The 27,139-nt window shown below is 44.7% G+C and overlaps 1 protein-coding gene across 10 annotated transcripts in view; it reads left to right on the forward strand.

Moving 5' to 3' along the window:
- Positions 1-27,139, forward strand: part of PITPNM2 (phosphatidylinositol transfer protein membrane associated 2) — a 123,315-nt gene that overhangs the window by 67,712 nt on the left and 28,464 nt on the right. For all 10 annotated transcript variants that reach the window (XR_005953102.1, XM_041410444.1, XM_041410446.1 and 7 more), the window contains 8 exons: positions 6,954-7,168; positions 8,388-8,509; positions 9,823-10,056; positions 16,471-16,794; positions 19,623-19,718; positions 22,831-22,935; positions 23,793-23,863; positions 26,514-26,758. Coding sequence is in view for 9 of the 10 variants with exons in the window: in XM_041410444.1 (XP_041266378.1) it covers positions 6,954-7,168; positions 8,388-8,509; positions 9,823-10,056; positions 16,471-16,794; positions 19,623-19,718; positions 22,831-22,935; positions 23,793-23,863; positions 26,514-26,758 (1,412 nt within the window). In the remaining variant the exon portion in view is untranslated. The remainder of the gene's footprint in view (positions 1-6,953; positions 7,169-8,387; positions 8,510-9,822; positions 10,057-16,470; positions 16,795-19,622; positions 19,719-22,830; positions 22,936-23,792; positions 23,864-26,513; positions 26,759-27,139) is intronic.

The following is a 27,139-nucleotide window of genomic DNA, read 5'->3' on the forward strand; positions in this document are numbered from 1 at the left end:
CGTGGTGCTCGTGGTGTAAACAAAACCAGGGTCCTGTGGGGCCCACAGCTTCTGGAAGGGCAGGAATGGTGTCATGGGCAGAGTGAGGAATCCTGTGGTTGGACTTGTTTTCCCATTGACTTTACTGTGCACAATGAGACAGAGTGAGCCTTGCTTTGAGGGACAAGAGCAAAACTCACAAGTCCCTTGCTGTCCTGAGCAGTTTTGTGGTTGAGGGACTGCCAGTCCAACTTGACATAATTGTTTCTGATTAGACCTTAAAAAGTTGAGGCTCAAAAGTTCTGTTAAAACCATCCTTGGGATAACAGGGTTCCCACTATTAAAGGTAAGCCTCTGCCTACCTTTAAGATTTTCTTTTTAATATAACCATTTAGATTGTTCTCAACTCCTGCAAAACAGCAGTAGAGAAGCTTCCCTGTTTGAGGACTGTTTTACTATATTTTGAGAAAGGTCCCTACTCCAGCAAAGAGTACTGTCACAAAATGGTTGGGGTGCTGAAATAGGGATTCAAAGATCTGGGTACTGGATCTGCCCTGCCAGCAGCTCTGTGTCTTCAGGTTACTTTATCTTTCTCCAAAATGGTGCTCTCTTGTTGATTCCATGATCTTTAATATGAGGGGACTCAGCTGTTCTGACTGGGGCACAAAAGCCTCTGACAGCCAGAAGTTGTGTGTGTCATTGTACTTCAGTACTCTCCTGCCTAAGCAACAGTAAGGGTGATTTTTATTTGTAATTTAGTTCCTGTAATTTCCTGTTTGCTTTCAGAACATTGTGCACTGATAAAATTATGTTGGTTTTGATGTGACAAGAAGTTCTGAGTTTTGGCTTCTCTAAGAGTGGAATAGCTCCATCTCCTCTGCTCCCTTCTTTTACTCTGAACAAAGACCTTTGCTCAGGTATTGCCCTGGTTATGGTGATATGATTTTAATTGAGTGTTTCAGGTCTTTGACACACACATAAAGAAATGAAAAGAACAAGTTGTAAAGTATGAAACTGTGGTACTTTTAGGATAACCCAGCATTTTGTTTTCATAGGTAGGTTTTGGTTACCTGCAGTAAATAGTGACCATGAGTGGGGCCTGGTCTATCAGATATCTGCATCAGCAGGCAGAAGGTTGCTGGTGGTGAAAGCAGATTGCTGGTAATGAATTAGATGTCAGCTCAAATGCTGGTGAAGGAGTGGTTAACAGAAGCCAGAGCTGAGTCATTCCGCAGCACAGGCGGCTGGAGGCAGAGCTACACCCTGAGCAGGCACACCCTGCCTGGGCATGGTACCCATGTGCAGCAGTCCCTTGCTGGGAAAACCCATTCAGAATAAACCAGGCATTCCTTCCAGGACCTTTTGGTGTTTCCCAGTGTGTCCATCATTGGCTTTCTGGGTTTTGGTGCTGTTTAATTCTGGCAGCTATGGCTGGAATGTGCTGTTGTATTTTGTACTGGTTTGTTTGTGGTGTTTGACTGCTGATACTGCCACAATAAGTCAAATTTTACATGGCTGAGACTAACAGGCTGCTTTTCTCATAACCTCTCCCAGCTTTTCTGTTAAAATTTGTAACATGCAAGGTCCCAGCCACAGTGTCACTGGTACCTCCTCAGTACCTGGTGCCTGCAGGTGAGAGTGAGGATGGCAGCTGCTGGAGCATAGCAAGGCAGGCTCTTGGTGGTGGAAAGAAGACACCACTTTGGAAAATCAATTGTAAGAGTGAAATATCCCTCAGCCTAAATAATGTTCAACTGGAGATAGTTGGGAATATTTTTCCCTTAGTGTATGAAAGAGATTGAGAGCAAAGAGTTCATTCCTCTCCCCCAGTGTAAATTTTGTTTGTACCTTGGGTGCCTTTACACTTTCTTTCTAAAACTGAACAGAACAGGTCTGGTTGGTGAAAACAGGTCTTCAAGAGCTCTCCAGTGATGTCAGGATCATCTTGCTGAGCAGCTTCAGGCATTTTTGTGGTCTGATGGATTGTGTGAGGCACTTCATGCTTTCTCTGGTTCCCAAAGGAAAGGTCTGTTTCTGGGGACTTAATTGGTGTTTGTGGTAGCCTTAGCATCCAAAACAATAAAAAAAATAGTAATTGGTCATAGAGAATGTTTTCTCAGCCTCCCTTGCCACAACAATATGAGCAAGTATGTTAGTAGGGTCCTCTGGGGATATTTGCTGTCATGTTCTTGTTCTGTGGTTACAGAGATGTCTTTGCTGTCCTCGTTAACTGAAACCATCAGTCAGCTGGAAACTTCTCATATCCCTGTCTGTGTTTAAGTGGGCTAAAAAAATCCTGAGAGTTCAGTGTTATTTTAATGCATTCTCCCAGAAGAGTTTTGTCCAGACTATCAAAATACCCCCTTTCCAAATGGGGAAAAAAAAAGGAAAAACACACCCCAAAAAAAATCTTCTGTTTATTGTTTCCAGACAATGATTTGTGTCTTCCTTACCCACGCATGAGAGGTCTGTCAGGCATGGTGCTGTCAGTCTTCATAATTGGAGTAATCTCAAATCAGAACTCTCGTGGGTCCTGTGGCACTGTGTGACTGCACTGCTGAAGGGAAGTAAGAACATCAGGAAGCTAAAGCATCCCAAGCTTTTGTAAGCACTGTCTCACTTATTTAGATTGAGAGGTTGTACTGTACACAATAATCAGTGGTAAACAAGGTGAGAATGTAGTTATAATCTATTTTGGAAAGTTAGAGCATGCCTGGATCACCCATTATCACCATGCAGCCTACCCTGTCCTGACTGTTCTCTGCAGGAGCATTGCCGTGCTCAAAGCAGTTACAATAAAAACTTGAGAAGCTAAACCAGCTGAGCTGTTTGCAGTGCTGCTGTTGGCTTTGCAGAGATTCTCTGCTTGTAGACCTTAGCCTGTGAGCAGCCTGGGCTGGATTCCACTGCAGGAGCACAAGGAGGACTCTGGATTAGATTAGTATTCTTCTTGGTGTTCTGAGTTGGTTGATGGGGCTGTTTTTCTTCTAATTCCCCAAAAGCAAAACATTACAAGGCAATCTTAATTTACACAGCCTGACTTGTGTATTTCTCCATCTGATCCAATAAGCCACATCCTTAACTGTTTGATCCAGCATTATGCATTCCTGTTGTGGGAATGCTGTTCCTTCAGCTGTGCTGAGACTCCTTAGACTGTGAAGGTTTCTGTTGCCATCAACCATCATTCCTTTATGGAGCTGTGTCCCACTAGAAAAACAAACAAATTGCATTGAGTCACCTGGTTCTGTTCACCTGGGCCAGGTGATTTGCTAGACTAAGGCTTTGCAAGGTTTGCTCTAGTTGGGAGACACATTTCTAACTGGGAAAGGAGATGGAAGATCTGAGAACTGATGAACCTGCCTGTGGAGGCTCTGTTTACAGCTGTTTGTCTGCTGTTGAGAAGGGCAGATGATAAATGGGGTTAGGCTGGCCCAGTGGTTAAGTGATATTCATGGGAATTATTCATCTGTGATTGTTATGCTGAGGTCATGTGCTGTGTCCCATGCTATGCTGCTGTGCCAAGAGATTTATTTTAATAGAAGCCTTTAAGTAACTGGCATTCTTGCTAATCATGGTGCATCTGCTTCTCTGGGTTCCCTGTTACGAGTAATTTAATGCTATTACTTTGGCTAGAAGGGATCTGTGTCACCATCTGTCCTGAAAAGCTATTGATGGGGCTGTGGGGAACATGGAGTGTCATCAGCAGGAGAGGGGGACTTGGAAAGGGATGACTGGATTTCCTCTTGTAATACAATATAAGATGGTTTACTGTGCTTATGGGTTAGATAACCTGCATATAGAGGCTGTCAGCTACTCTTTGATTTTGTTGGGGACCATTCCTCAGGTATTTATAGAGGGGGAAGATGCTGTGTCAGTAGTGAGTAGCAATGACCCAGGTAATCTGCTAAATAAAGTCTCTACCTTTCTCCGAGGCTGAAACCTCTGAGGCTGACCCTCAAGTGCCTGCACATCAGCACCTCCAGCAGATATTCCTTGGAGAGGGCCTGCCATACACTTCTCAAGCCAAATGTTTTCCTAATTGAGGGTTATTTTTAATTGTTGTTTACAGACCACTTCCTTGTGACAAGCCCTCTCCGGGCTGTAGCTCAGGCACAGGAGGCATGAAGAGGCTGCATGGCTGCAGAGCAAATTGCTCTTCACTCCCACAAGTGCTTCACTTTCACAGCACCACTTATGCCCAGAGTGCCATCCTGGTCTCTCAAGTGCATGTGGCTAAAGTCTTTATTTTTATTATATGAGACACATATTTTCTCTTTGGCTTTCTGACTGGTCAGTAACTGCACTGTTCACCATCTCTCCTGACTCTTGGCCCTTCCTTACTTCACTGCAGCTCGTTGTCTTCTCTACAAGCCAGCTGCTAAGTGTGAGAGCCTGGAGGGCTGGGAAGCAGCTTTGTGTGGCTTTATCCTGGGGAGTTTCTCTTTGATCATACTATCCTTCCCAGCAGTGTGGTGTGTTATGAGTATAAATTTGGCCTGACTCACAAGTCCTGGCTCTAAAGATAGTTTGGGATATAATCTTTGGATTTTTTTTGGTCAGCAGAGCTACAGCTCTTATTTCACATTCATCTGAGAAAATGGTCTTGCTGCCCTTGTCATATCTTACGTAGATAAGTGACAAGTAGGAGGGCTGTGAAGGGCCAAAATTTGCCTAGGGTTTGTAACTGGGTGACAAAGGCTGTGGGCTGGAGTTGGTCCTCTGGAAAGGCTGGAGGAGGAAGCACACCCTGCTCCCAGAATAGGGTCTGCAGCTGCATAGAAGTGAATAAAATAACCACAATTCAGAAGTGGGACATGAACTGACTTTCACAGAGAGTCTCAGTGAACTTGTTTTTTCCTTCCTGCCTTCTCTCCCAATGAGTTGGGACAATGACACTGTGCCACCCTCACATCTCCCACCATCAGAGCGTCACCAGTTCCACGTTGGGTGGAGAAGCTGCTGATGGAATTATTCATGTACAGCAAAAATTGGCCAGTGTTGTAAGTTCTTCAGGGTTCCAGCTGTAGGGTGAGAATCAGGCAGCTCATCTCCATGCAGAGAAGTTTTTGTTAAAACCAGCTGAACAGGGAAAAGTGAAATGGGGAATTAGTGAGTAAAACCCCTCAGTGGATTTTGGTCCCAAATGAGCACTTGCAGAATTGCCTGGAATTGCTGTAACTGTGCAATCTGGAAGGGAGTTTTGAATAACCTGGCATGAAGAAAACTCATCTTTCCTCTGCTTATGATTTCCACGTGCTTCTGCCATATAATAAAACTCTAAATCTCTGTAATTTCTATCAACTGTTCAGAGCAGATGTTGTGCAGTTATTCTGTCTGACACTTCCACTGTGCTGGCTGGGTTACTGCCTTTTCTGAGACCTTTGAATTAACCAGATTTTGGGGTCATCACGATTATTTAATGTTATTTCATAAATATTTGTACAGGACTTGGTCAGTGCTTATATAAGAACTGAAAGACAGTAGTTTGTTAGAAGAGGATGTGTGCTTTAATGAACTGCCAGCTGAGTGTTAGAAATAAACTGTAAAAAAATACTTTACTTTTTTTCTGTTTTTTTTTTTTTTCTATTGCAGTTTGTGGGGCAGGAAAAAAGTGATTATTTAGATTGTCAGTTATCTAGGTTTGTCAGTTACAGCTGTATAAATTTAAAATCGCTTGAGAGGTCTTTATAAACAGGGTTATTTACTTCTAAGCAGCTCTGTTGGCTTAACATCCTGTCCTCAAAAGATAAGAATTTGATCTCTTGCATCTTATTAATAATTTTCTGTTAAACCGTGTTATCCTTCGAATTGTTTGTATGCCAGAAATGAAGAGTTGTTATTGTGTTACATTTCACAGTTGATTCTTGGTATAAAATTCCTTTTTTGCTCCCTTAATTTCCAAAGTACTGTGCTCTCGAGATGCTCTCAAATACAAACAATAATCTCAAAATGCTAACAGAATGAATCTGTTGTTTGGAAATGATGAAGGTTATACATCATCCAATCTGCTGAAATGTGTGAGAAATTAATAAATATTTGGTTTGTCTCTAGCTCATCTTAGAAGCACTGAAATTAGTATTTTTTTATTGAGGGAATTTTTGCCAAGTTTTCACTGAAGGACAGTCCTACAAATAAGCCAAAATGCGGAGGCTGCCAGGGGGTGCAGTGATCATTCTGGCAAACTTGGGCTGTTTCTTCCAAATATCTTAATTAGCAGAGCAAAATCTCCAAGCTGTTCTTGGAGAGCTGCTGCTGGGCCAGATCACATGCAGCAAACGCCCAAATCCTGTGGGTGTGGGTCCCAGAATGGTCTTTAGCACTGCGATCATGGAATCATTCAGGTTGGAAAGGACCTCTGAGATCATCAAGTCCTGCCTGTGACCAATTCCCAGCTTGTCAACTCAACCAGAGCACTGAGTGCCACGTGCAGTCATTTCTTGGGCACCTCCAGGGGTGGTGGTTCCAATGTCTGACCACTCTTCCAGTGGAGAAATTCTTCCTGGTGTCCAGCCTGAGGTGCTGCTGCACCAGGAGCGTGATTCTTCACGCTGACACATCACCACGGGGCTGTGCCAGGTTGGACAAACTCCTCTTGGCTGCTGATGCAAAAGGGTTTTGTGCTGTTGGGTGGTTCAGAGCTGGAGCCAAGGGTTGGGGTGTGATGTGTTACCTGTTCCAGGAACAGGAGTTGAGGTGTCATTACAGCTCCATTCAAACTGAGCGTCCAAATGGAAATTGGCATGGGGTCCTGAATAAATCAAGTCTCTGTTGGCCAGATGAGTCTCTACATTTTGCCTTTGTAATCTCTAGGTGTGGTAATCTTAGTGCTGGGGTGCTGCTACAGCTCTGCTGTGCCCAAAAGGAGTCCTAGAAACCATCCCCAGTGTCCAGGTGCTTTGAGAACCCGATCTGTGTACGATGCCCTGGAAAATGAACATTTTTGTGATGTATTTTTGATCTATTTTCCCTTTCAGAAAAAGAGCAGAGAGGAGACATGTGGGGAAGGCAGTGGAGTGGAGATCCTGGAGAACAGGCCCTACGTGGATGGCCCGGGGGGCAGTGGGCAGTACACTCACAAGGTTTACCACATCGGCATGCACATCCCCAGCTGGTTCCGCTCCATACTGCCCAAGGCAGCTCTGCGCGTCGAGGAGGAGTCCTGGAATGCTTATCCTTACACAAGGACAAGGTAAAACTGGCAAAATGTCCACAGCTCTTTCCCTGGGTTAAAGACAGGGCTTGATGTCACGCTCTGGCAGTGGCATTTCCCTCTCCAGTAATATCCTTCAGAGCAACTGGGGTCAAGTCCTAAAATTCCTGTGCAGTGCTTGGTCTCTGGAGTTTGCCTGGGCTGACTGCACACCTGCCTGAGAATTTGTGGCTCCTTGCTGTAAAAATGTGGAGCTGTTTTGTCTGTCAAAGCTTGGGCAATCATGAATGGTTATTTAGTCATAAAAAAGTATCTGCTTAACATTGCAGATCTCTGCAAGCTCGGGGAGATTATAAATGTGCATGGTGCTGGGACAGATGTCATGCTGAATCCTGTCAGGGAAGACAGGATGCATTTGTACAGGGGAAAGAAAAATATTAATAAATAAATAAATAACCACAGCACTTCTTTTCTGAGAACTGTCTATCATTTAACAAGAAAATAACAAACCTACATCCTATGGTTTTTGCCCTGAGGAAGGAAGAGAGCCAGAGGCTCTGTGGAGCCATCTGGGACCTCCTTGTTTCATCTGATTTTGTCAGGCAGGACTTCACATACCCTGGAAAAAAATAACCTTTGTGCCAGTTACTCCATTTTAGAGCATTTGCTCTTTTGCAGATTTACAAATCTGATTTCCCTGACATCTTGCAAAATAAAAAGATTTTAATGGGTATTTTGATTTTTATGAAAAATCTGGAAAAATTTTCTGGTTCGGTTTAAGCTGGTCTCTGCAAGTAGCATAAATCCTGGGAAGGTGGGGAGTCAGTTTGTGCATGTGGGCTGTTGCCAGTGACTGAATATACTGGAGCTGCCTGACTTTTAAGTGATTAAAGTTCACTTCCAGTCAGTTTTTATCCCTTCTCTTGAAATGCCTATGAGTCAATCAGTTGGCCAGGAAACCTGTGCTGCACAGAACTAGTCCCTGTTTTATTCTGCCATAGGTTCCAGGCAGGAGCTCTGCTTTTCTTCTTGCACAGGTGCATTTCCTGGGTGTCCTTGTATCAGTATCCATGTCACAACTTTTTAATATAGTGGGCCCAAAATTTATTTCCTTGCTGAAAACTGGTGAGCTCCTGTCTTAAGTTATTAAGGAACAATCTCTAGTTGATATTTTAAGCATACCTGAAGGAAAACAGGAGTGAAGTCTGGCTGGGATTTGAGGCTGATTTACTCTAAGCTGTGTTGTTCTGGCTCCCAGGTACACGTGTCCTTTTGTGGAGAAGTTCTCTATTGATATTGAGACCTACTACAAAACTGACCCAGGAGACCATAACAACGTGTTCAACCTTTCTGCTGCAGAAAAAAGACAAACCATTTTAGGTAAATAGCCTTCTTCCTCTACTTTTCCCTGGTTTTGTCCTTTTCTTTCTTTTCTTGGTGTGTCCATGTGTCTGTCCATCCTCCCTAAACACACACCTACGCCCCTGTCACTGTCACTGCAGGTGGGGTTACATCAAGTAGGGTGAGGATACAACTTCTAGGTTTGATGTAAATCCCATAAAAATAATTTGAATCCCCCATCTGTAAATTTAAGCTGGTGCTTTTCCATCTTATTTATGCAGCTCCCAAGAGGAGTAAGGCATCTAATGAATTTGGGGTTAATAAGTAGCAATAAACATAGAAGAGGAAAAAATAGCTGTAAAATGGTGAAAATATTGCTGTTTATTTGCGTGGCTCCTTCATGTATATGAAAATTATTCCTATGTGGACTTTTGAAGCATGAAGTTGCATTTAATTTTTGTTCCTTCTCCTTTTAGTCCTGCCCTCATGTAGGTTAACGCTCACTTCACAGCTGTCTTTAGATGATTAAGTTAACGTAAGGAATTAATGAGACAAGGCAAAAGTATTTAAAAAAAAGTACTTTTGTACTTCAACTGTCCTTATTGCTGGGCCTGTCTGACAAGGCTTTCACTGCTGAGCAGACTCAAGTCCCACCACTGCACTGAGAGGTGTCACAGAGCTGTCACTTGTGGGGAAGTGAGATCCTGCCCTTCAATCCAAATTTCAGATGCTTCTGCTGAGCTCTGGGGGTTGCAAGTCTTTAAAATATGTTAATTCACTCCACTCCTGCTGCAGCTTCCACTTCTCCATTGTTGGATTGTTAATTAGGACTTGAGTTAAACTTTCTGCTTTCCAGAGTACATCTGGTCTAACAATAGCAGATGAGGAGTTCCCAGTCCCCTCCTCTGATGAGATGTTCCATGGCAGTGTCTGTTCCATAGCAGGGCAGGTGTGTTTAACTGTCTTGGCTGAGACAGCTGCAGCACTGAGTGATATTAGAAAAGCTGGAAGGTGGAATGTACAACAGATCTGTGTGGAGCTGGAAAGACAGAGTGTGCAGAGCTGCCAGAGTGCTGTGGATCTGCAGTTACTGTGGGCAAAAACATCTATTTGGAGCAAAGCCTCTGTTTGCTGGAACTGTGTGTGCTCGTTCCTCTGGCAGAGCTGATCTCTGCCCAGGAGCAGTGTATAAACAATTTAAATATCAGTTGTTTAAGTGTAAGTAAAAAGAAACTAAATTGCTGTAATGCTTCTGGTACTTACTTGAAACAGAAATAACTCATGAAAAATGATGTTTTCTTGTTTTGCTCAGGAAAAGGAAACGTCTAACTGTTTCTATTCTCTGTCTGTAGATCCTATTGATATTGTTAAAGATCCTATCCCTCCCCATGAATACAAAGCTGAGGAGGATCCAAAGCTGTATAAATCAGTGAAGACTAAAAGAGGACCCCTCTCAGAAGATTGGATTCAAGAGTACAAGAACAACCCTGGGAAATACCCCATCATGTGTGCATACAAACTGTGTAAAGTGGAGTTCAGATACTGGGGGATGCAGTCGAAAATCGAGCGCTTCATCCACGATGTTGGTGAGCATTTATGGCCTTGCAGAGTTCACTCCTTAATGTGTGCACTGAATTGAAACATGAAGGTGAGCTATGTGCAATGCATCACATTCCAAGACACGTCTGTGGAGAGATTGTCAGATCTGATGACTCTGTGGGTCAGCTCAGAAAAAATCCTGTTATTTTGTCACTTACAGTTGTGGTGTGTACAAATCCAAACCACGTGCACCCACTGCAAAGGTTTCAAGTCCTGTGTAGGCAACATCTTGCATTCTCCTTTTTAATTTTTTTTTTAAGATAAGCTTGCCAGATCATTTTTCAGTTCTGCCAGTCTTCTTTATTGTGACCAAAATCCATCCTGAAGGGCTGCCTAAAGAAATCAGCTTCACTTCAGCATCCTGATGGTTCCAGAAAACCACTCCTGGGAGTATCCATAGTTTCTACCTGTGGCTCTGAGTTGTGAGTAAATGTCCTTCTTTGATGGATGCATCATTGGTAGGTCAGGGCTTTTAAGGAGGAATTGGATGTGTCTGGGAGTAACTAAGTGGAGACAGTACAGGTGCTGGCAGTGCTGGCAGTAATTTATTCTTTGCAGAAAATCTATAAAACACCTGATACAGTTTCTGAGCCTTGCCACAAATGACTGGTTCTATGGCCGAGTGGAAAACCTAAATAGTGTTTTAAAGGAGCATTCCCATGTGAAAGGGCAGAGCTCTGGCTGTCTTCTGGCAAAGAAAATGCAAAAAAAAAAAGGATGTGTAGAGGATGCTACCACATTCCAGTGCACTGTAAATCCTCCTGCATGACTTCTACAACTCTGCTTTTGATGTGCAAATCTTCATGAAGTGCCTGATTCTAGCGTAAGTAACTTTCAGGCTCTTTGTAGTCACATTGCTCCTGAGAGCTAATGTGAAAAACACTGATAGAGCAGTGGAGAATAGTGTGCCCCTCTCTCTGAATGCTCACAGGTTTTCTTGCAGCTCCTTTGCTTTTCTTTGGGCAGGGATGGAAGCTTTTCCTGCTGTAGGCTGTTACAAGTGCCTCTCTGCACTGAACTCCCTTGGCATTTCGGTGACACGGGTTAATTCAGTGTGTGCTGGAAAACACGGAGGCAGAATAACATCTCCATTGTATCTGTTAAATGAAAAAGGAGCACATGACTCTTCCAGTTCAGAGGTGTTTGGCATAGATTAACTGTGGTCCCTTAGAAATATTGCTTTTGTATTCCGTGAAAGATTGCCTGCCATTTCCCTCTTGATTGAGGCTTTGCAGAGAGCAGAGCCAGCTCATTGTCTGCCTTTCAAAAGCTTTTCCAGCCTGTTATAAAGATGGCAAATAGTGTTTTTTAAAGTGGTTAAGATGCATAAAATCAGGGAAGTCTTTTAGGCAAGACAAAGTAGAGTGAGTGAAAACTGAAAATAAAAGCTTGAGGTATCTGCAGGAGCTGTGTGGCCTCCCCCTGCCCTGGGATAGCTGTGGGGAAGCCATGAGTGGGCAAAGTGCCACAGCATTTGTACCAAAGCCAGCAGTGCATGAGGATGTTTAAGTTGGAAAGATGTGGTTACAACAGGACTGACCAGGCTTAGGTGCAGATCCTCGTGTAGGGCTTTCAGCTGGTGGCCAAAAGCAGATGGAGACCTTTGTGCATTGTGCACCTGATGGTGAGCCAAGTTCCCAGGAGCCAGAATTGTTGTGGTGGTTCTTCCTTGGTTCTTCCTCCTGGTTCCTCTGTTCCCAACTCGAGCAACTTTATTTCTTGGGGAATTACCCACCCTGTGCAGGGTCACCAAGCCAGCAAGGACAAGATCCAAACTCTGCCCAATGGGGAGCAATGCTTAGTGGAGCAAACTAAAATTAGAGAATGGGTTGAAAAAAGAGCAGGTATGAGGTAAGTGATGGATGGCTTGTGCAATGTGGAAGGGCTGCTGAGCACAGAGGGTGGAACTCTGGGGGACGGTGTGGGAACGTTCTCACTCGTACTGAGTGCAGCAGCCATTCTTTCCCATGACTAATTGGACAGTTACTCAGTGCTTTGACAGCCTGAGACACAGACTAAAATTGTGATTGTGGGCTATTAGTCTGCTTGGCTGTAATATTTGTATGCTTTTTTACTCCTTTCCCATAGATTTTAAGTTTAATTGGACTGGCACTGCATAATGTTCTGCTCCCACTTGCTTCCTAATGGTGCATGTGGGCTCTGAGTCTTTTGTTGTTAAACAAGTGTGTTGACTGTGTATGGGTTATTAATTATATACTGTGGCAAAGTGTGTTCCATCCCAGTAACTGGAGCTTTGTCTAACCCACTGTGTCCTAGGCTAAATATGCCCAAATTGCTGCACAGTGGTGAAGTGGTTTTTGAAAGCTCTTTTGCAGAACTTTGGCTTCACCAAAGCACTCAAATGACTCAGTTCATCCGCTGGCCACTGGATCCCAAAGGTAGAGTTTTGTCTTTCCAAGGGGAGGCAGGTTGCAGGTGGCATGATGTGGATGTGACCACAGACTTTTCTTTGTGAGGGTTCTGAGCAAGGGAGGGCAGGGAAGCAAACAGGTGTGACTGCAGGTGGCCTTTGGTTGGATTGTACTGGCAAGGTTATGGGATCTCTTGGGACTGTCAGGGAAATAGTGTTGCACATGGACAATCAGGCATCCTGCATTTGCTGTCAGGAAATTGTGAATTATAAAATTATTTGGGAGGCTGCTTCTGGCTACAGAGGCAATGGGTATCTGAACAGTTGCTTTGTGTGGATACTGAGGGCATTAGGGGCACAACTTGTTGGTGAGTTTTGTGATTTATTTGCATTGAGTTCTTATTACATTCACTATTTTAATTTCGTGTTGGAAAACAAGCCCAGAACTACAGACCAAAGCTTTTTAAACTCACATGAAGCCACCTCTCTGCCCTGGCTTGTCTAATGGTCATTTACGCTTCCTTTTGTATGATGGAGTCCAACACCACAAATCATTTACAGCAGTCAGCACCTCAAGGATTCAACCAGCCTCTGAGTTGTTGAGGTGGTGAGCTGGAAATCAAATGATTTAAATGTTTGCACCCTGCTCAGCTCTTCACAGATGATCTTTCTGCACAGCACAGTGGGAAATGTTACAATAATTAAATCAACACATGATGACGGGCGCTCTGAACTCAGCCTGAACATTTGTGCATGTGTGGTGTTATTGTTTGTTTGTTTGTTTTAAACAAAGCATTGCACTCTGGAGAAATGATAGTCTACTTAATGACTGATAACCAGCTGGTAGCTGCACCCTTGTCAAAAAACCTCTTCCCATTTTTTCTGGGTGACTTCAGTGAGGTGTCTGATGAGGCTGTGGGGTTTTCCTCTGATTCTGGGGAAGAAGGCTCAGATAAGCTTGGGACATGGTGGTGGAGGGTGAAAACCTGCTGGTAAGGCAAACTTCCAACTGTGCTGCAGCTGGGGCAGTATGTGACAGGGACTTCTGTGGCTGAGTAGGACACATTTGCACCTTCTCTCCTTCCAGGGAGAAAAAGGAAAGCCAGCTGGGCCACAGATTCCCTCAGCACTCTTCTGATGGGCATCTGTTCCAAAGAGAGTTTTTCCCCATTACTCTCTTTCCTGGGTCTGGTGTCTCCCTTCCTTTACACTTGACAATAAAAAACTGGTTTTTCTCTAAGATTTTGATACAAAAATGCTTTGAGACTTGTTTTTTTTTCCATTGCACAGGGAGAACAGCAGTGTCTGGACAGGTGAGGTCAGTCATTTGTAGCTGGATCCTGGCTCCCTGTAGCTGTGTGGGACACTTGTTGTGTTCCCTGGGTCTCTGCAGGGAGGCTGCAGCCTGGGCAGGAATTCAGTGCCCACTGCTGTGCACAGAGGAGCCCCTCAAGTTCTCTTCCCTAGCACTGAAGCCTCTTCTGCAAGCCATGACTTTTATTTTTCCATTTCTTTTGTACCTGCACAGTCTCATTCTCCTTCAGGTTTTCTCCTCGTGTTTAAGAAAGAGAAATGCAGCACTGCTGGCACATCCCAGGTGAAGGCCAAATGCTGGGAAAGTAATGTTTTTTGGACTTCTTAACTAACCTGGAGGGGTAGAGGCACAGCAGCTCTGAAGTCCTATGGTGCCATCTTATTTTCAAAGGAGCAGAGCTTTAAGGAAGGGTGGGTTGGGATGTCTAATCAAAGGGATGTGAGCAGGGCACATGGGGAGGTCTGTGAGTTGGCAGGAAGCAGTGCAGGTGATGTTTGAGATCTAAGAAGGCAGAGAGGAACTTCAAGGGACTTTTTTTTACCCCCAGGTGGTTTTTATGTTCCCTGTGATGTTAGTCCATTAAAACACAGATATGTGGTTGGTGGCATCTGTGCCTCTACACAGAGAATTTCTGAGGAGTTGGGGCACTGATACATCAAGGCTGGATTCAGGAGCAGGAGTGGAGCCTGCTGAGCCCTTGAACGGGGGAAACTGTGGGATTAGAGCAACATTCACTTCTGTGTCTGATCACAGTCTGTTTTCAAGGTGTTCCAAGCAAGGTGGAATTGGACACTGTGGGTGTGGAAGTCCAAAGGATGGTGGGGACAGCAAGAGAAATGTTTTCTTGGCTTTTAGTGTGGGTGTGATGCAAATTTAATCTTGATTTTTAAGCACTGCTGGTTGTCAATCATAACAGAGGTGAAGAGGCTAAAACATTCTCCTGTAGTTCTGCAAAAAGTAATCTGGCAGGGGAAATAACTCTGAATCTCAGCTCAGGTCGAACAGAATTAAGGTGCTGAAGGCTGTCATTCTGCCCCAGAAGGTCACACTCTGCTGGCTCAAACTTGCCTCTCCCTCCTGAAAGTCAGTCAGCAAAATACATCAAATATTGATAGATTTAATCTTACTGTGTAAATGAAGTTCAGGTTGAGCTGGTCCTGGCATTAGCTGCTGATCTCAGTGGCCATTTCCTCCTGGCAGCCTGGCTTGGGATGACTGGTGACATTGAGGACTGACCAAAGAGCAGAACAGACAATAAACTGCTCAGATCTGGAAGGAGATAAACATATAAAAACATGCTTTTTGTGTGTTTAAGAAAACAAACCAAAAGTGATTGCTGGAAACAAACTGGATCTTTAGGCTGAACATCACAGAAACTGTGACAGTGGTGGGATCCAAGGTTTGCTGTGCAGCAGGGAAGCTCCTGTTGCTGGCAGCACCTTAGAAACCCTGCACATGGTGGGACCATCCCCCTTTGGCCATGCTCCTGGAGATGGAGAGGGGCTTGGGTGGGATGTCTTTCCTCATGGTGGTGCTTAGAGAGCTCAGTCTGCAGCTCCCAAAACCTAAATGATTCTAATGTAGCCCGTTGATTGCTCTCTTAATCCCACTGACAGCAAATCCCACTGGTGCTTTTGGCTTGTCCTTCAACCCATCTCTGCCTCAGTTTCCTAGTAATTAGAGAGGGGCAATATTAATTGATGGTTTATTATCAGAAAAACTCCTGAGGATCAGTTGTTCAGTATTTAGAGAAGCTTTAAAAGCATCATTACTGCTGTGTGATCCCATCAAGAATAAATAGCAGTTTGGAGTTTTGACCTGTTGTGAGCTTTTAAGGAATAATATTGGTGAAAATCCTGAGTGACTCTTATGTTTTAAAAGTCTTGGGGGTGTGATGATGTTAGTCAGTCTTGGGGAGAGTATCTGTTGCCTGGGCAGGTGCATTGTGTTTTGATACTGAGGCTGCTCTTCCTTTCAGATATGTGATATATTGAAATATTTTAAATTGGCTTTACCCACTCCATTTTTCTCTTGCAGCAGAAGACAGATGGTATCTGCAAAATAAAGCATCTTTATTCCCTCTCTAACTTTGCTTTCTATCCCATTATCTCAGAAGCTCCAATTTGTGGTGCTGTTTTACTGATACGTAGAAACCAGGTGCAGAAAACGGGTTTCCAAGGACAGGAATGTGGGATGTGCTTCTGTAATGTAACAGCTGGGGAGGGCTGTGGAGCATCCATCAAGGAATGACTTAAAACTCTCCAGGATTTAAAAAAAAAAATAAAATCAGTACCTTCTTTTCTTTTTTCTATTTTTTTTTAAACTTGGTAATACATTTCACTTTGAAGTCGGGATCCAAAGGTTGCTACTTCCAGAACTTCGGGGAGTTGAAACTGTAGTCTGTGTGTGGCTCCTCCTTGGTGGAGCAGGCAGGCAAAGCCTTCCATCCAAAATTAGGAAATCCATTTCCAAATTAAAAGCAGTGATGAAGACTGGCTGATTTCAGAGATTTCAGGTTGTTTAGGAAGAATGGAGGAGATAAAGTAGATGAAGTGACCAGGTTGCCACCCTGACTGTGTGAAGGTCCTGCACTGCAGCACTGCGGGCTGGGTGTCCCTGTAGTGTCCCTGCCATGGTGTTGAGAGGCTGTGGGAGGGGAGCACGTTGATTGCTGCAGTTTGCAGCTCTGGTGACAGGGACGTTTTGGCTTTGCAGGCCTGCGGAAGGTCATGGTCCGGGCCCACCGACAGGCCTGGTGCTGGCAGGACGAGTGGTACGGGCTCACCATCGAGGACATCCGGCAGCTGGAGAAGGAGGCCCAGCTGATGCTGGCCCAGAAGATGGCCCAGTTCTGTGGTGAGAATGACCCAGAGCAGCACGGTGTCAAGGACACTCCTGGGGAGAAGGACGTGGAGCCCAGCACGGGATCACCTGCCGACGCCGAGGACGCCTCTGCCAACAGCGACGCGGCCTCCGGCAGGTCGCTCACCAAGCAATGGTCCACCTCCTCCAAGTCCTCACGGTCTTCAAAGAGAGGAGGTAAGATGCTGCTAGTGACTTGCTCTTCTGAACTCATGGAGGTTGGGCTTTTGGGGAGTTGGACCACATCTCCTTGTGGCAGGTGCCTTTGGGACAATGTGTATTAGTCCTATGAGTCCTGTTAGCTCAGAGGCCTTCTTTGGTGGTGCTGCATGCTCAGTCTTCTCAGGTGACCCGTTTTGGGTTTGGGAAGGTTTCTCACAGTCATCCCATAACTGTGACTCAGTGTCACGTGGCACAGTTGCCAATGTCAAAAGCACAGAATCTGTAAAAACACCGTAGAGAAGCAGGCAGGAGCTGGCTGGCAGCACTGGGGCTCAAGAGACAGCCAGCAGCACGGAGTTAGCCCTTGTTACTGAGGAGCTACTGGTGGCTTTCTAAGGCACTTCCATGGTGTTCCCTTGCGGATACCTGTGTCACAGCAGGTACCTTTCCTCCTTGGCTAGGGTTCTGTGCCAGCACATGCCTGTCATTTCAAGAGGGGTGTTTGGCTCCATGAAGGTGCACATAGAGAAACATCTCAGCAGCTGCTGGGGAGATTAAGGCAGGAGCACCCAAAGGTGTGTGGGGGCTGCTGCCTTCCCCTGGTGATGATGCACAGCAGCTGTTTGGAGACAAAACCTCACCCTGGGATTCAGTGGGACTGTACATTGCCTTTGAAACACCATTCAGGAAGCTTTCAGGATTTTGATGTTAAAGCTCTGCTGTGGATACCCTGTAAGGACTCAGCTTTGAGTCTTGGATTTTGTTACTCACCTGTCCCTTGGGACTCACCTCATTTTGCTGTACTTCACTTCTTTGGACCGTTCTGTACAAAGGAGTGACTCCCCAGTGAATTCCAGCCGCAAGGTTCAAACCCTCAGCAATTCCCTCTCTGATTAGCCAAGTGCTGCTGGCAGCAGGGAAATAGCAGCTCTCACTGCAAGAGGGAAAAAAACCCCATGAAAACCCCAAGGGGCAGCATTTCTTCCAGTGATGGTGGAAGGGAACATCTGGGTGAGTGAAGCTTCTCCATCTATCACATGCACTAGATATTGGGAGCTGAGTCTCCATTTTTATTTCCCACTCCATCACTGATTTCATCGTGGGGTGAATGAGAGAGGAGCACAGTAGTTTTACCTTGTGATGACTCACTCGAGTGAGCCCCAGGGAAGAACCTACCAGATGCTTCATAAATCACTGCATAAAGATAAAAATACTGGCTACTTTGCCTGCACAGGGATTTTATATTGATGCACCCATCTCCCATTATGCTCTTTGCACAAACCCCCTCTTCCACTGCTGACATGTTCACTGGGATCTGGAGTTTTCAGACCTCTCAGGATTTCACCTGAAGGTTTTCACCGGGAGTAAAGCTTGAATTTCTTTTCAACTGCAGAATGTCTCAGCTTTTACAAGGAAAAGTAATGAAAGAAATTAATTGTGATGTGCTGGGAAGTACGTCACACAGATATTTTAATCCTCCTTCATGCTGGCAGCACATTACCATATGGAAGCAAGGAGGGCTGTCGCGACGCACCGCCACCTCCAGCTGAAAAAAAAGCCTTTTCTCCAAAAGGTTTTCCTTTTCTCCACCACCAGAGCGAGACCTCTGGTGATGGCAGGACCCTTGTTGCCCTCCCATATGTAATTAGGTGCTCTATTTTTAGCAACTATTATGCGAGTGCCTTGACGTCACTGGGGCGTGAATTAGCTCTGCTCCGCCACCTCCTCTCTGGCTGCTCCCGAGGGTGGGTGCTGGGGTGCTGAGCTGCAATTACATGACTCTGCACAGGGTCTCCATCCTTGTTCCATGTGACAGCCTGGTGGGAGATCCGGAGAATTTTACTTCTATATTCAACTCTGTTGGAACAATAGCACGAAACGGCTTGTGCGGCTGTCACAGTAACCAGAGCCTTTCAGGCTCTTGTACATGCTAAATGAGAACTTGTCAGTCTCCTCAGGTTTTTGTTGGGTTAGGTGGCTGCTGCGAGTGCTTTGTGTGCTCTGTGCGACAGGCACGAGGGGACAAACCCTCCCTCCCATCATTCTCTGGACAGCGCTCCCTTCAGCAGGCGGCTGTTCTGAGACAACTTCAGCCGAGAAGTGCTCAGGCTGGATGGCTGCTAAATTATATCTGAAAAAAGAAAAGAAGAGGCCGTAATGTGTTTATATTTAGCTCAGAGAACTCTGGAGGCGAAAGTGAAAGGGAGTGGGTAGGTGTGGGAACAGGAGGGCAAACAGCACTAAAAGGACTTTGAGGTTTCTCCTTGCTCTGTCAGGACCGCCGCTCCGACAGCTCCCTTTGAAGTAGTTGGATAGCATGTTGTTTAAATCATTCAAGTTTAAAGTTTAAACAGATCTCTAATCCAATTTGTGTGGAAGCAATTTCCTTCCAGAAAACAGATTATTCCTCTCCAGGCTGCTCTGCTGAGCTACCCACCCGAAAGTTAGTGAAGCAGAGGCATGGCTTGTGTGCTGATGAGAGGCACAGAGAGAGCTTCCAATCAGCCTGCTTCCTTCCTAATTGCAAACTTTAAAACCCAGCTGATTTTGCACGTCCTACTAACAATTATAAATAGCTGCCATTCAAAATAGCAGAAGAGTGATCCAAGCAGCTTTGCTTTAATGTAGCATCTTGCTGGCAGGTTCTACCAACAGTAAACAAACAGGATCTGTAAAGCAGTACACTGACATCACACCAGCATCATCAGGGTTTTGTGTTTTTTAATATTGCAGCAGTGAATTTTCTTGGAGAACACATGATTCTTCCTTCAGCAAAGATCATGTTGGGAACTCTCCGTCTTGTGGATGTAGCGTTTCGCATAAAGCTTTTCTGTTTTTTCCAGCAAGTCCCTCGCGCCATAGTATCTCCGAGTGGAGGATGCAGAGCATTGCCAGGGATTCAGATGACAGCTCAGATGATGAATTCTTTGATGCACATGGTATGTGGAGCCTAAATCACCATCGTTTCTTCCATGAAATGGTGGGGTAAGAGAACGGAAGGCATGAAGGGCGGGGGGTGAGCAGGGAAGGAAGCGAGACTCTTTTGCTTTGAAGTCTTTTCCTTTCTAACCATGACGTGCAGCTTCTTCCAGCATCACCCAGCAGACTCTTACGTTAATGCAGCACCATTTCAGGTGCAGTCTGATCTGTTTGAGGGGATCTTGAACAGTCCTAGCCCTAGGGGTTGTATTTTATTTGGTGCAAATGAGTGTGCATGAAATCCAGCAGTACTAACTGGACTGTGGGTGTGTCCTAATGATTCACTGTGACTGATGATTTTTTAATTTGTTTTTTAATCACTAAGAGGTATGATTAATTGTCCTGTCTGGGCCTGAAGAGACCCAAATTTGCCTTTATTAACTCCTTATTGTCCCATTCCAAGAAATACAACAGCAAATGCAGCAAGGTACTTCAGGTGCCAAAATTAATCAGTGTTGATTTCAGAATTCTCAAAGTAATTTTGATTATCTTTATTAAGATAACACTGTTCTATTTTTTTTCCTCTATGCATGTGTGTGTGAGGAAGCTTTGTTCCTCTGCACTCATTTTATATATTGTACTTTATGCAAATTTAAGCCTGGAGAGCTCCATCTCTATTGACAACAGATGGACTCTCCTCCTGGCTTGTCTGATGGAAGTGAGAGGTGCAATATTTGCTGATGAAGTTGGGAAATGCAGTTGTTAAAAAATGACACCCCAGTTTTGCAAACCTGATGCTCAGCTGAAGTTCAACCTCCAGAAATTGATAGTATCATGTTCCATGTTCCAGAAGAGTTCTCCCATGAGTGGTTAGGCCTGGATCTCAAACTGTGGGGCAGAAAGGGGTGTGTTAGTGTGGTGAGCTGCACAACAGCAGTGAAATGGCTGGGACATGTGTGAACTGGGATAAATGCGTGTCTCCTGCAGGAAAGGGAAGGGCCAGCTTAGTTTAAGTGTCACTATTTATTAACTTATGAAGCATTTACAACAAGTATGTGAGGGATTTATTGGAGCAATGTGAGGGAAGAGGAGTGAGTCATCCCAACGGTACCGTCGCTGTCCACGCGCTTTTTGCCTTTTTAATTACTCAGTAATAAAACTGAGATGGAGGCAGCTCTGCCTGGGATCCAGGGCCCAGGGAATCCCTGGCATGCTCCTAACAGGCCTGGGAAGGGGAATTAACAAAATGAGCCTTGAGCACCTCTGTTGCAATACTTGCAGGAGGTTGCTAAGAGTAAAAGCAGCTGCTCTCCTGCGAGTCTCTGTGTACGCACAGTTTGTCCTCTGCAGTCAGCACGGTTGGGTTGAAAAGTCTGTCCCTAAATCTGGTGGGATTTTGGCTCGTGAGTCAAAGCCTTGGCATGTGTGTGCAGCTGAACAGAGCCCCATCCCCAGCAGGGACCTCTGGGTGCCCCTTGGCCCGCAGAGACTGCGGGTCTGTGAGCAGGGATGAGGCTCAGCTCGCAGCTCATCCTGCCGGGGTCGGTACCATGGGAACTGGCAGGGCTCAGGATGTGAGTCAACAGCCAGCAGAGTTCCTCAGAAGTGCTTCCCATCCACACACACACATTTCCTCGCAGTGCAGTGGGCGTAACCTGAGCCCGAGAAGATTCCTTGTCTCCAGCTTCCCACTCACCCTCATTCACTGGTAAAGATAGTGACAAATACAGTAATATCGAATATCTATCCTGTAATAAATGCTAATAATGGGAGTAATATCCCATTCAGGGATCACTTGAGCAGCAGTAAGGGCTGTAATTAGACCTCTCAAGGAATTAAGTTTAATATTTGGATTAAGTTGCTGGAGGAGCTTAGAGTGCAATCGTCCTCTTAATTCTCTGCCAGCACATGTGTTACAGGCTTGGGCTTTCCACTTGCTCTGGACAGGCAGCTCCACACTCCTGTGTGCAGGGAAATTGGGATTTACTCAAATTCTTTCCATGGCTGAAAAAGGAAATGGCATGCTGGTAAAAAATTTCCAGGTTGCTCTCTTTTTATGGTCAAAGTTGAAATAGAAACTCCTAAAAATAATCAGGCTTGCTTGGATCTTCACATAGTGCCCTTCATACATTCTTTTTTTAAGCTATTGCTCAGATTTGCTGAAAAAGGATTAATATATTTCATAATCTTTTTTTGTTCCCCATTGTGGGATTCTTCTAGCTAATTATTTTCTTAGTAACTGTTCAGCAATAAGAAAGGGGAAATCCTAGTCTGGGACTCTGAAGATTACAGCTTTTAGATCTTCAAGACATCTGTAATTACTGCTGTTATTACGTTTATAACTCTTTATTCAATTTACAAGCCCAAAATTTTCAGGAAAGACATACTAGGCACAGAGGTATAAATAAATTAGAAAGCACTTAACCATCGTAGCAGCAAAAGATGCATCCTCAATGGAAAAAAAGAAAAAAAGAGAGAGAAAGGAGAGCTCTCCTTTGTATGTCTCTTCCTTTTAATTACACTTCTAAGAAGATAATATTTTTTTGGGACCCTTATTCTTTATTGACTATGGTTGAACTGAGCCAGGGGATTTGGAAGATACTGAGATAGGCAGGAAAACGCAGATCCATGTGTGTCTCATCTCCTGAGGAAATCAGCCTGGGAAGTTCACATTCCCTTTATTGCTCCTGCCTTTTTAGTGTTTGGTCCTATGAGCAGCAGTGATCCTTGTCCCTTCTTCCCCCAGAGAAATCCCACAGCTCTCAAACAGGGCTGGGAGGATCCCAGTGGGAATGCTTGCTTTGTCCTCTCCTGTGCTGGAGCATTCTGGCTGCTTTGGCACCATCAGAGAGAATGGCAAGGGTACCATTAAAGATCTAGATTACTTCTTTCCATGTTTTAGGAGTTTTGTTTGTTTAAATCATGCAGCTAAAACATTTTGTTTACTTTTCAAAAGGTGCTTTGGTTTCTATGTAACAAAAGCTGGTGAAGTATACGGTTTATTTTGACTTAAGCTATCCAAATGTGTGTAGATTGCACAGAGTTGTGGGTTTTATTTAAAATTCTGGGTTTTGCTCTTTTCTGTATACCTGTTTTTGTGTTTGTGACTCTCAAAAAATCTGTTTTTTAAAGAGGACTTGTCTGACAATGAGGAAATGTTCCCGAAAGAAATAACCAAATGGAGTTCCAACGATCTGATGGATAAAATTGAAACCCCCGAATGCGATGATGTCCAGGGTAATTCTTTTCCAAGTACAAACTGCATGTGCTATTTTACAGTATTTCCAGGCAATTGTTACAGCCTCATTGTGAACAAGGTAAAACTTGTTATCCTCATCTCACAAAGGGAGAAGCTGAGACAGAGCATAAAAATGACTGCCCAGTGCTGCTGGAAAAGATTTGCTCAGTGGGAGCTGGGATAGCTTTTGATTCTCTTTTATTTTCCACGTTGATTTGGCTCCTTTGTGTGACAGCCAGGATTCTCTCATATAATGATGAAATATCCCAGCTCTTTCTCAAAAGACTTGAATTTCTCCTGGCTCTTCTTTCCTTTTGCTCCATCCTTTGTTCCTGGCTGTATCTGCCTCAGTTTTATTTTCTGCTCATCATTATGAAATGGTGAAAGGAAGCTGTAGCTCCTCAGCCAGAGCGATCACGGTGGAAGGTGACACTCAGGCTTTTTCTACAAAGTCGGTCTGTGTAGGCACAGATGTAGGAATACATCAGATCTCTACTCCCCAGCGTAGTTCAAGCAATTCCTTTTATTTTCCCACAAACCAATCATTTCTGACAGTCGTGCAGGGATTTCCCATTGTTGCCATCCTTAATAAAGCAGCAGTACCAGATCTCTGTAATGAGAGAAGAGCTCACTAATGTCCTCAGCTCTTACCCAGGTTACGAGAAATTGCTGGAAAATAAATGACCCAGCATTGCCCAGGTTTCTCAGGTGGAAGGAGGCAGGAAGGAGGGAGAGGATGATTTGATGAAATAATGAAGGAGATGTGAGGCATTGGAACAAGAATTGTCTTTATGGAAGAATGTCTTTGCCAAAGAGCATCTGGCAGTGCTGACATTTTACACCTCTGTGCTCCCAGGTGACTTGTACCAGGAGACATCAGCAGAGTACCACGTTGGCTCCAGCGTGGAGAGGCTCAGCATCATCGAGGTGAGTGCTTTGGCTTCTTGTAATGGGATCCTTTGCTGCTGGAATGTCTCTGTGTGGGATAAGTGGGTCCCTTTGCTGTGAGCAGTGTCTTGTCTCCATGTGCTGCTGAGCCCTGGTAACACTTGTGTGTGTCCTTCTGTAATTCTGATTTAAGGGATTTTTCACCCATCTTTGGAACATCATCTAGAAAATGCTGTGTAGTTTGCAGGCAGCATCAGGTATCCAGCTGCAAAAAACTGGCAATCCTGTGGGAATCAGAGCAGCTCAAGGATAGGGCTATCCTGCAATGCCAGATGAGTGTGGATGTGGGAGTGGGAGAACACGTTCCTGCAGCACCTAGGTGCAAAGGACAGCACTCAGCTGTAGCCCACAGCATGGAGCTGCTCAGAGTCGTGTTTGGAATCCAGTTACAGCACAGCCTGGGTCGGTACTCTGGGCAAAATAATGAATAAATAACACCACAGTGAGCCAGCCCAGCTTTCTGCAGTTCAGAGTCCTGGTCAGACACCCCGGGCTGGCTGTTCTCATCCTGCCCTTCAGCAGCTGCCTGTCTGTGCTGCAGGGGTGGTGCAGCTGCTTTGCAGAGTGCCTGCATTGTGTCTGAGTGGTCCATCAAAGATCATGAGTTTTGGAATTACTGTCTGTGCCAGGCTCTAAGTTCATGGTGGTTTGGCTTTTCCATAACAGACTGAGAGCTCAAGGGCCGTGAGGAGAGTGGGTGGCTGGGAGGGGAACAGCTCTGGCCACCTCAAAATAAGTTAAGTCACAGCCCTAAGATTTCTCTTGGAGCTCAAGATGGTGTGGGAAACTTGTCTTCTTCAGAGGGCTGTGCAAACTCAACCCCCTCCTGTTTCTGCCTTCATTTTAGAAAAAGAACAGACTTCAAAGCAAGATGAAAAAGACAGTTATTTGTAGTTGTTCACAAGCTGTCTGCTAAAATAGTATGAAATTCCTGTGCCACCAATTGCAATGATTTTCAGGTTAAAAGCTTCCCTCACTTGAAGGTGGTTCAGGATTTAGGTGTTTTAAGAGGCTCCAGATCTTACAAGGAAGTTCTAAATAGTTACCTCCACCCTTAAACTGATCAGCAGTTCCCCACTTCCTTCAGAGCAGAGGGTAATGAACTGAAAGGTGCCTCCAAAGCACTGCTGATAAACTTCTGCATGACCTGTGCTTGGTGACTCATGTTGTTCTCCAAATGAACACTTAGAACACTTGTTTGGAAACTGAAGGGGTGCTGAGACGCTTTGAGGGCTCCTCCTGTGCCACCACCCAGGGAAAGGTTCACTGTGCAGGTGCTAAAACCGGAGTCAGAGAAGGTTTGAAGAGCAGGCATGAATACAGTGGAATGGTGCTAAATAATTCAAGGCCATTCTTATGCAGGAGGTCTGGAAAAATCGTTATTACAGACCTGGATGAGAATTTTAATACTTCTGGTGGGCTGTGTAGTAAGACAAGCTAAAACATTATCTGGCGAAAATGCAATGTAGTTATTAGGCTGCTAATGTGTGTCTGGGCATGCTTTCCTCCCACCAGCAGGTCTGTCAGGGACTCAATCACTGCTCAAAGGACAACAGGTGACTGAGGATGCTAGAATTAGAACAGTTTGCCAAACGGAAAACACTGCTGCCCTCCATCCTTTCCTTGCCCCCTCTGGATGGCAGCAGGGGGTTGCTCAGGATGTTCTCAGATGTCTCTGTGAGCACAGGGGTCAGGTACAGAACAGGTTTGCACAGATCTCACAGGTGTGGGATGGAGCATTTGAGTCCGTGTGGGAGCTGTAAACACTGAAAGCCCTGGTAGCAAATAGATATTAAAAATAGTTACTGCTCTGTTGTGTTACAGTGTGTGCACATGGATGCTCTTGTACCTGCCTGGGGCATCAGGAGTGGGCTTACAGCTCTTCTGGCAGGGCATTAATGATAAGAATACAATTCCCTCCTTCCCCCAAATTACAACCTGTCTCTTTAGGCAAGAAATTGGTTCAAGACAATAAGCAAATCACCTGGACAGCCAAATTAAAATCCCTGACTGTGTTCATGCAGCAGTCTCCCAGCCACATGCTGGCCATTCCTTAGGTTATGGGGTCATGAACTTTTTTCTTTTCAGTTCCTCTCTTGCAACAGTTTAAGCAAATCTGAAGTCTTATTTATAACTTCTGTGTTAGGCAAACATGCAATGACTGATCTTCCCACAACTTCTCAGTAACTTGCCACTTGCTGACCTGTTTGATCTCATTTCTTAATTTTGCTGAATGTGTTTCACTGCCAACTGCTGCAGCTGAGCTCAGCACCCCACAAAAAACAGCACCCATCTCTTATTTCTGTATTTTTCCACCCTAATATACACAAGAATGTCTTTACTGCTGCCATGTTTTACCTGGATACAATTTTATCCAGGGTTTTGGTTTTGGGGTTTTTTTTTGGGGTTTTTTTTTTTTTTTTTTTTACTTTCATTAACAGCTTTATTTCTGACAAGGCAAACTGAGGCTGTGTGCATGCAAAAGTGTAGAATAAGAGACCTGAAAGAAGTACTCAGGTTCTCAGTATTGTATTGTGGTGTATCTAATAGCCTTTGCCATAAATTAAGCACAAGTCACACCCCTTTGAAAAATGAGCATTTCTGTGTGCTCTCTTCCATCCCCACCTAGGATGAATCAGTGCAGCCATTAATGCAGCCAAGTAAAATCCATGTCCTCCTCTTGGTCCTCCATGGAGGGAACATCCTGGACTCAGGAAGTGGTGACCAGAGCTCCAAGCAAGGGGATGTCAACACCATCACGACCGTGTTTGACACGGTGATGAGGGTGCATTATCCAGCTGCTCTGGGACACATTGCCATCAAACTTGTCCCTTGCCCAGCCATCTGCTGTGAAGCATTTTCCCTGGTGTCCAGGTAAGTTGATGCTGTTTTATCACTGAGTGTGGGTTTGTTTTGTTTTATTTGCTTCCCTGAGATGTTCTGCATGTAGCACTGGGAGCTCTGACTGTGCTTTGAGAATGCATTTATTAATGTCCCAGCCAGGCATTCAATCTCGATTTCATACTCAGCTGCAGTGAATACAGTAATCATGCAGCACAAGTTCTGAGATTGATTTATTCTAATTAATCCAATAAATACTAAGGATTTAATTCCTTGTCTGGAGGTTGTTCTGTCAGTGTAAGTATGTTGTCCTTGAAGATTTACGTTTGATGGGTGGGAAAGATTTATTAAGCTCTCACCCATTCACAGAGGAATAAATGGCCTTTCTGTCTTGAGGCTTTTTTTTATGAACCA

This window comes from Onychostruthus taczanowskii, unplaced genomic scaffold (genome assembly GCF_017590055.1).
Source record: "Onychostruthus taczanowskii isolate IOZ18803 unplaced genomic scaffold, ASM1759005v1 scaffold32, whole genome shotgun sequence".
Taxonomy (NCBI): domain Eukaryota; kingdom Metazoa; phylum Chordata; class Aves; order Passeriformes; family Passeridae; genus Onychostruthus; species Onychostruthus taczanowskii.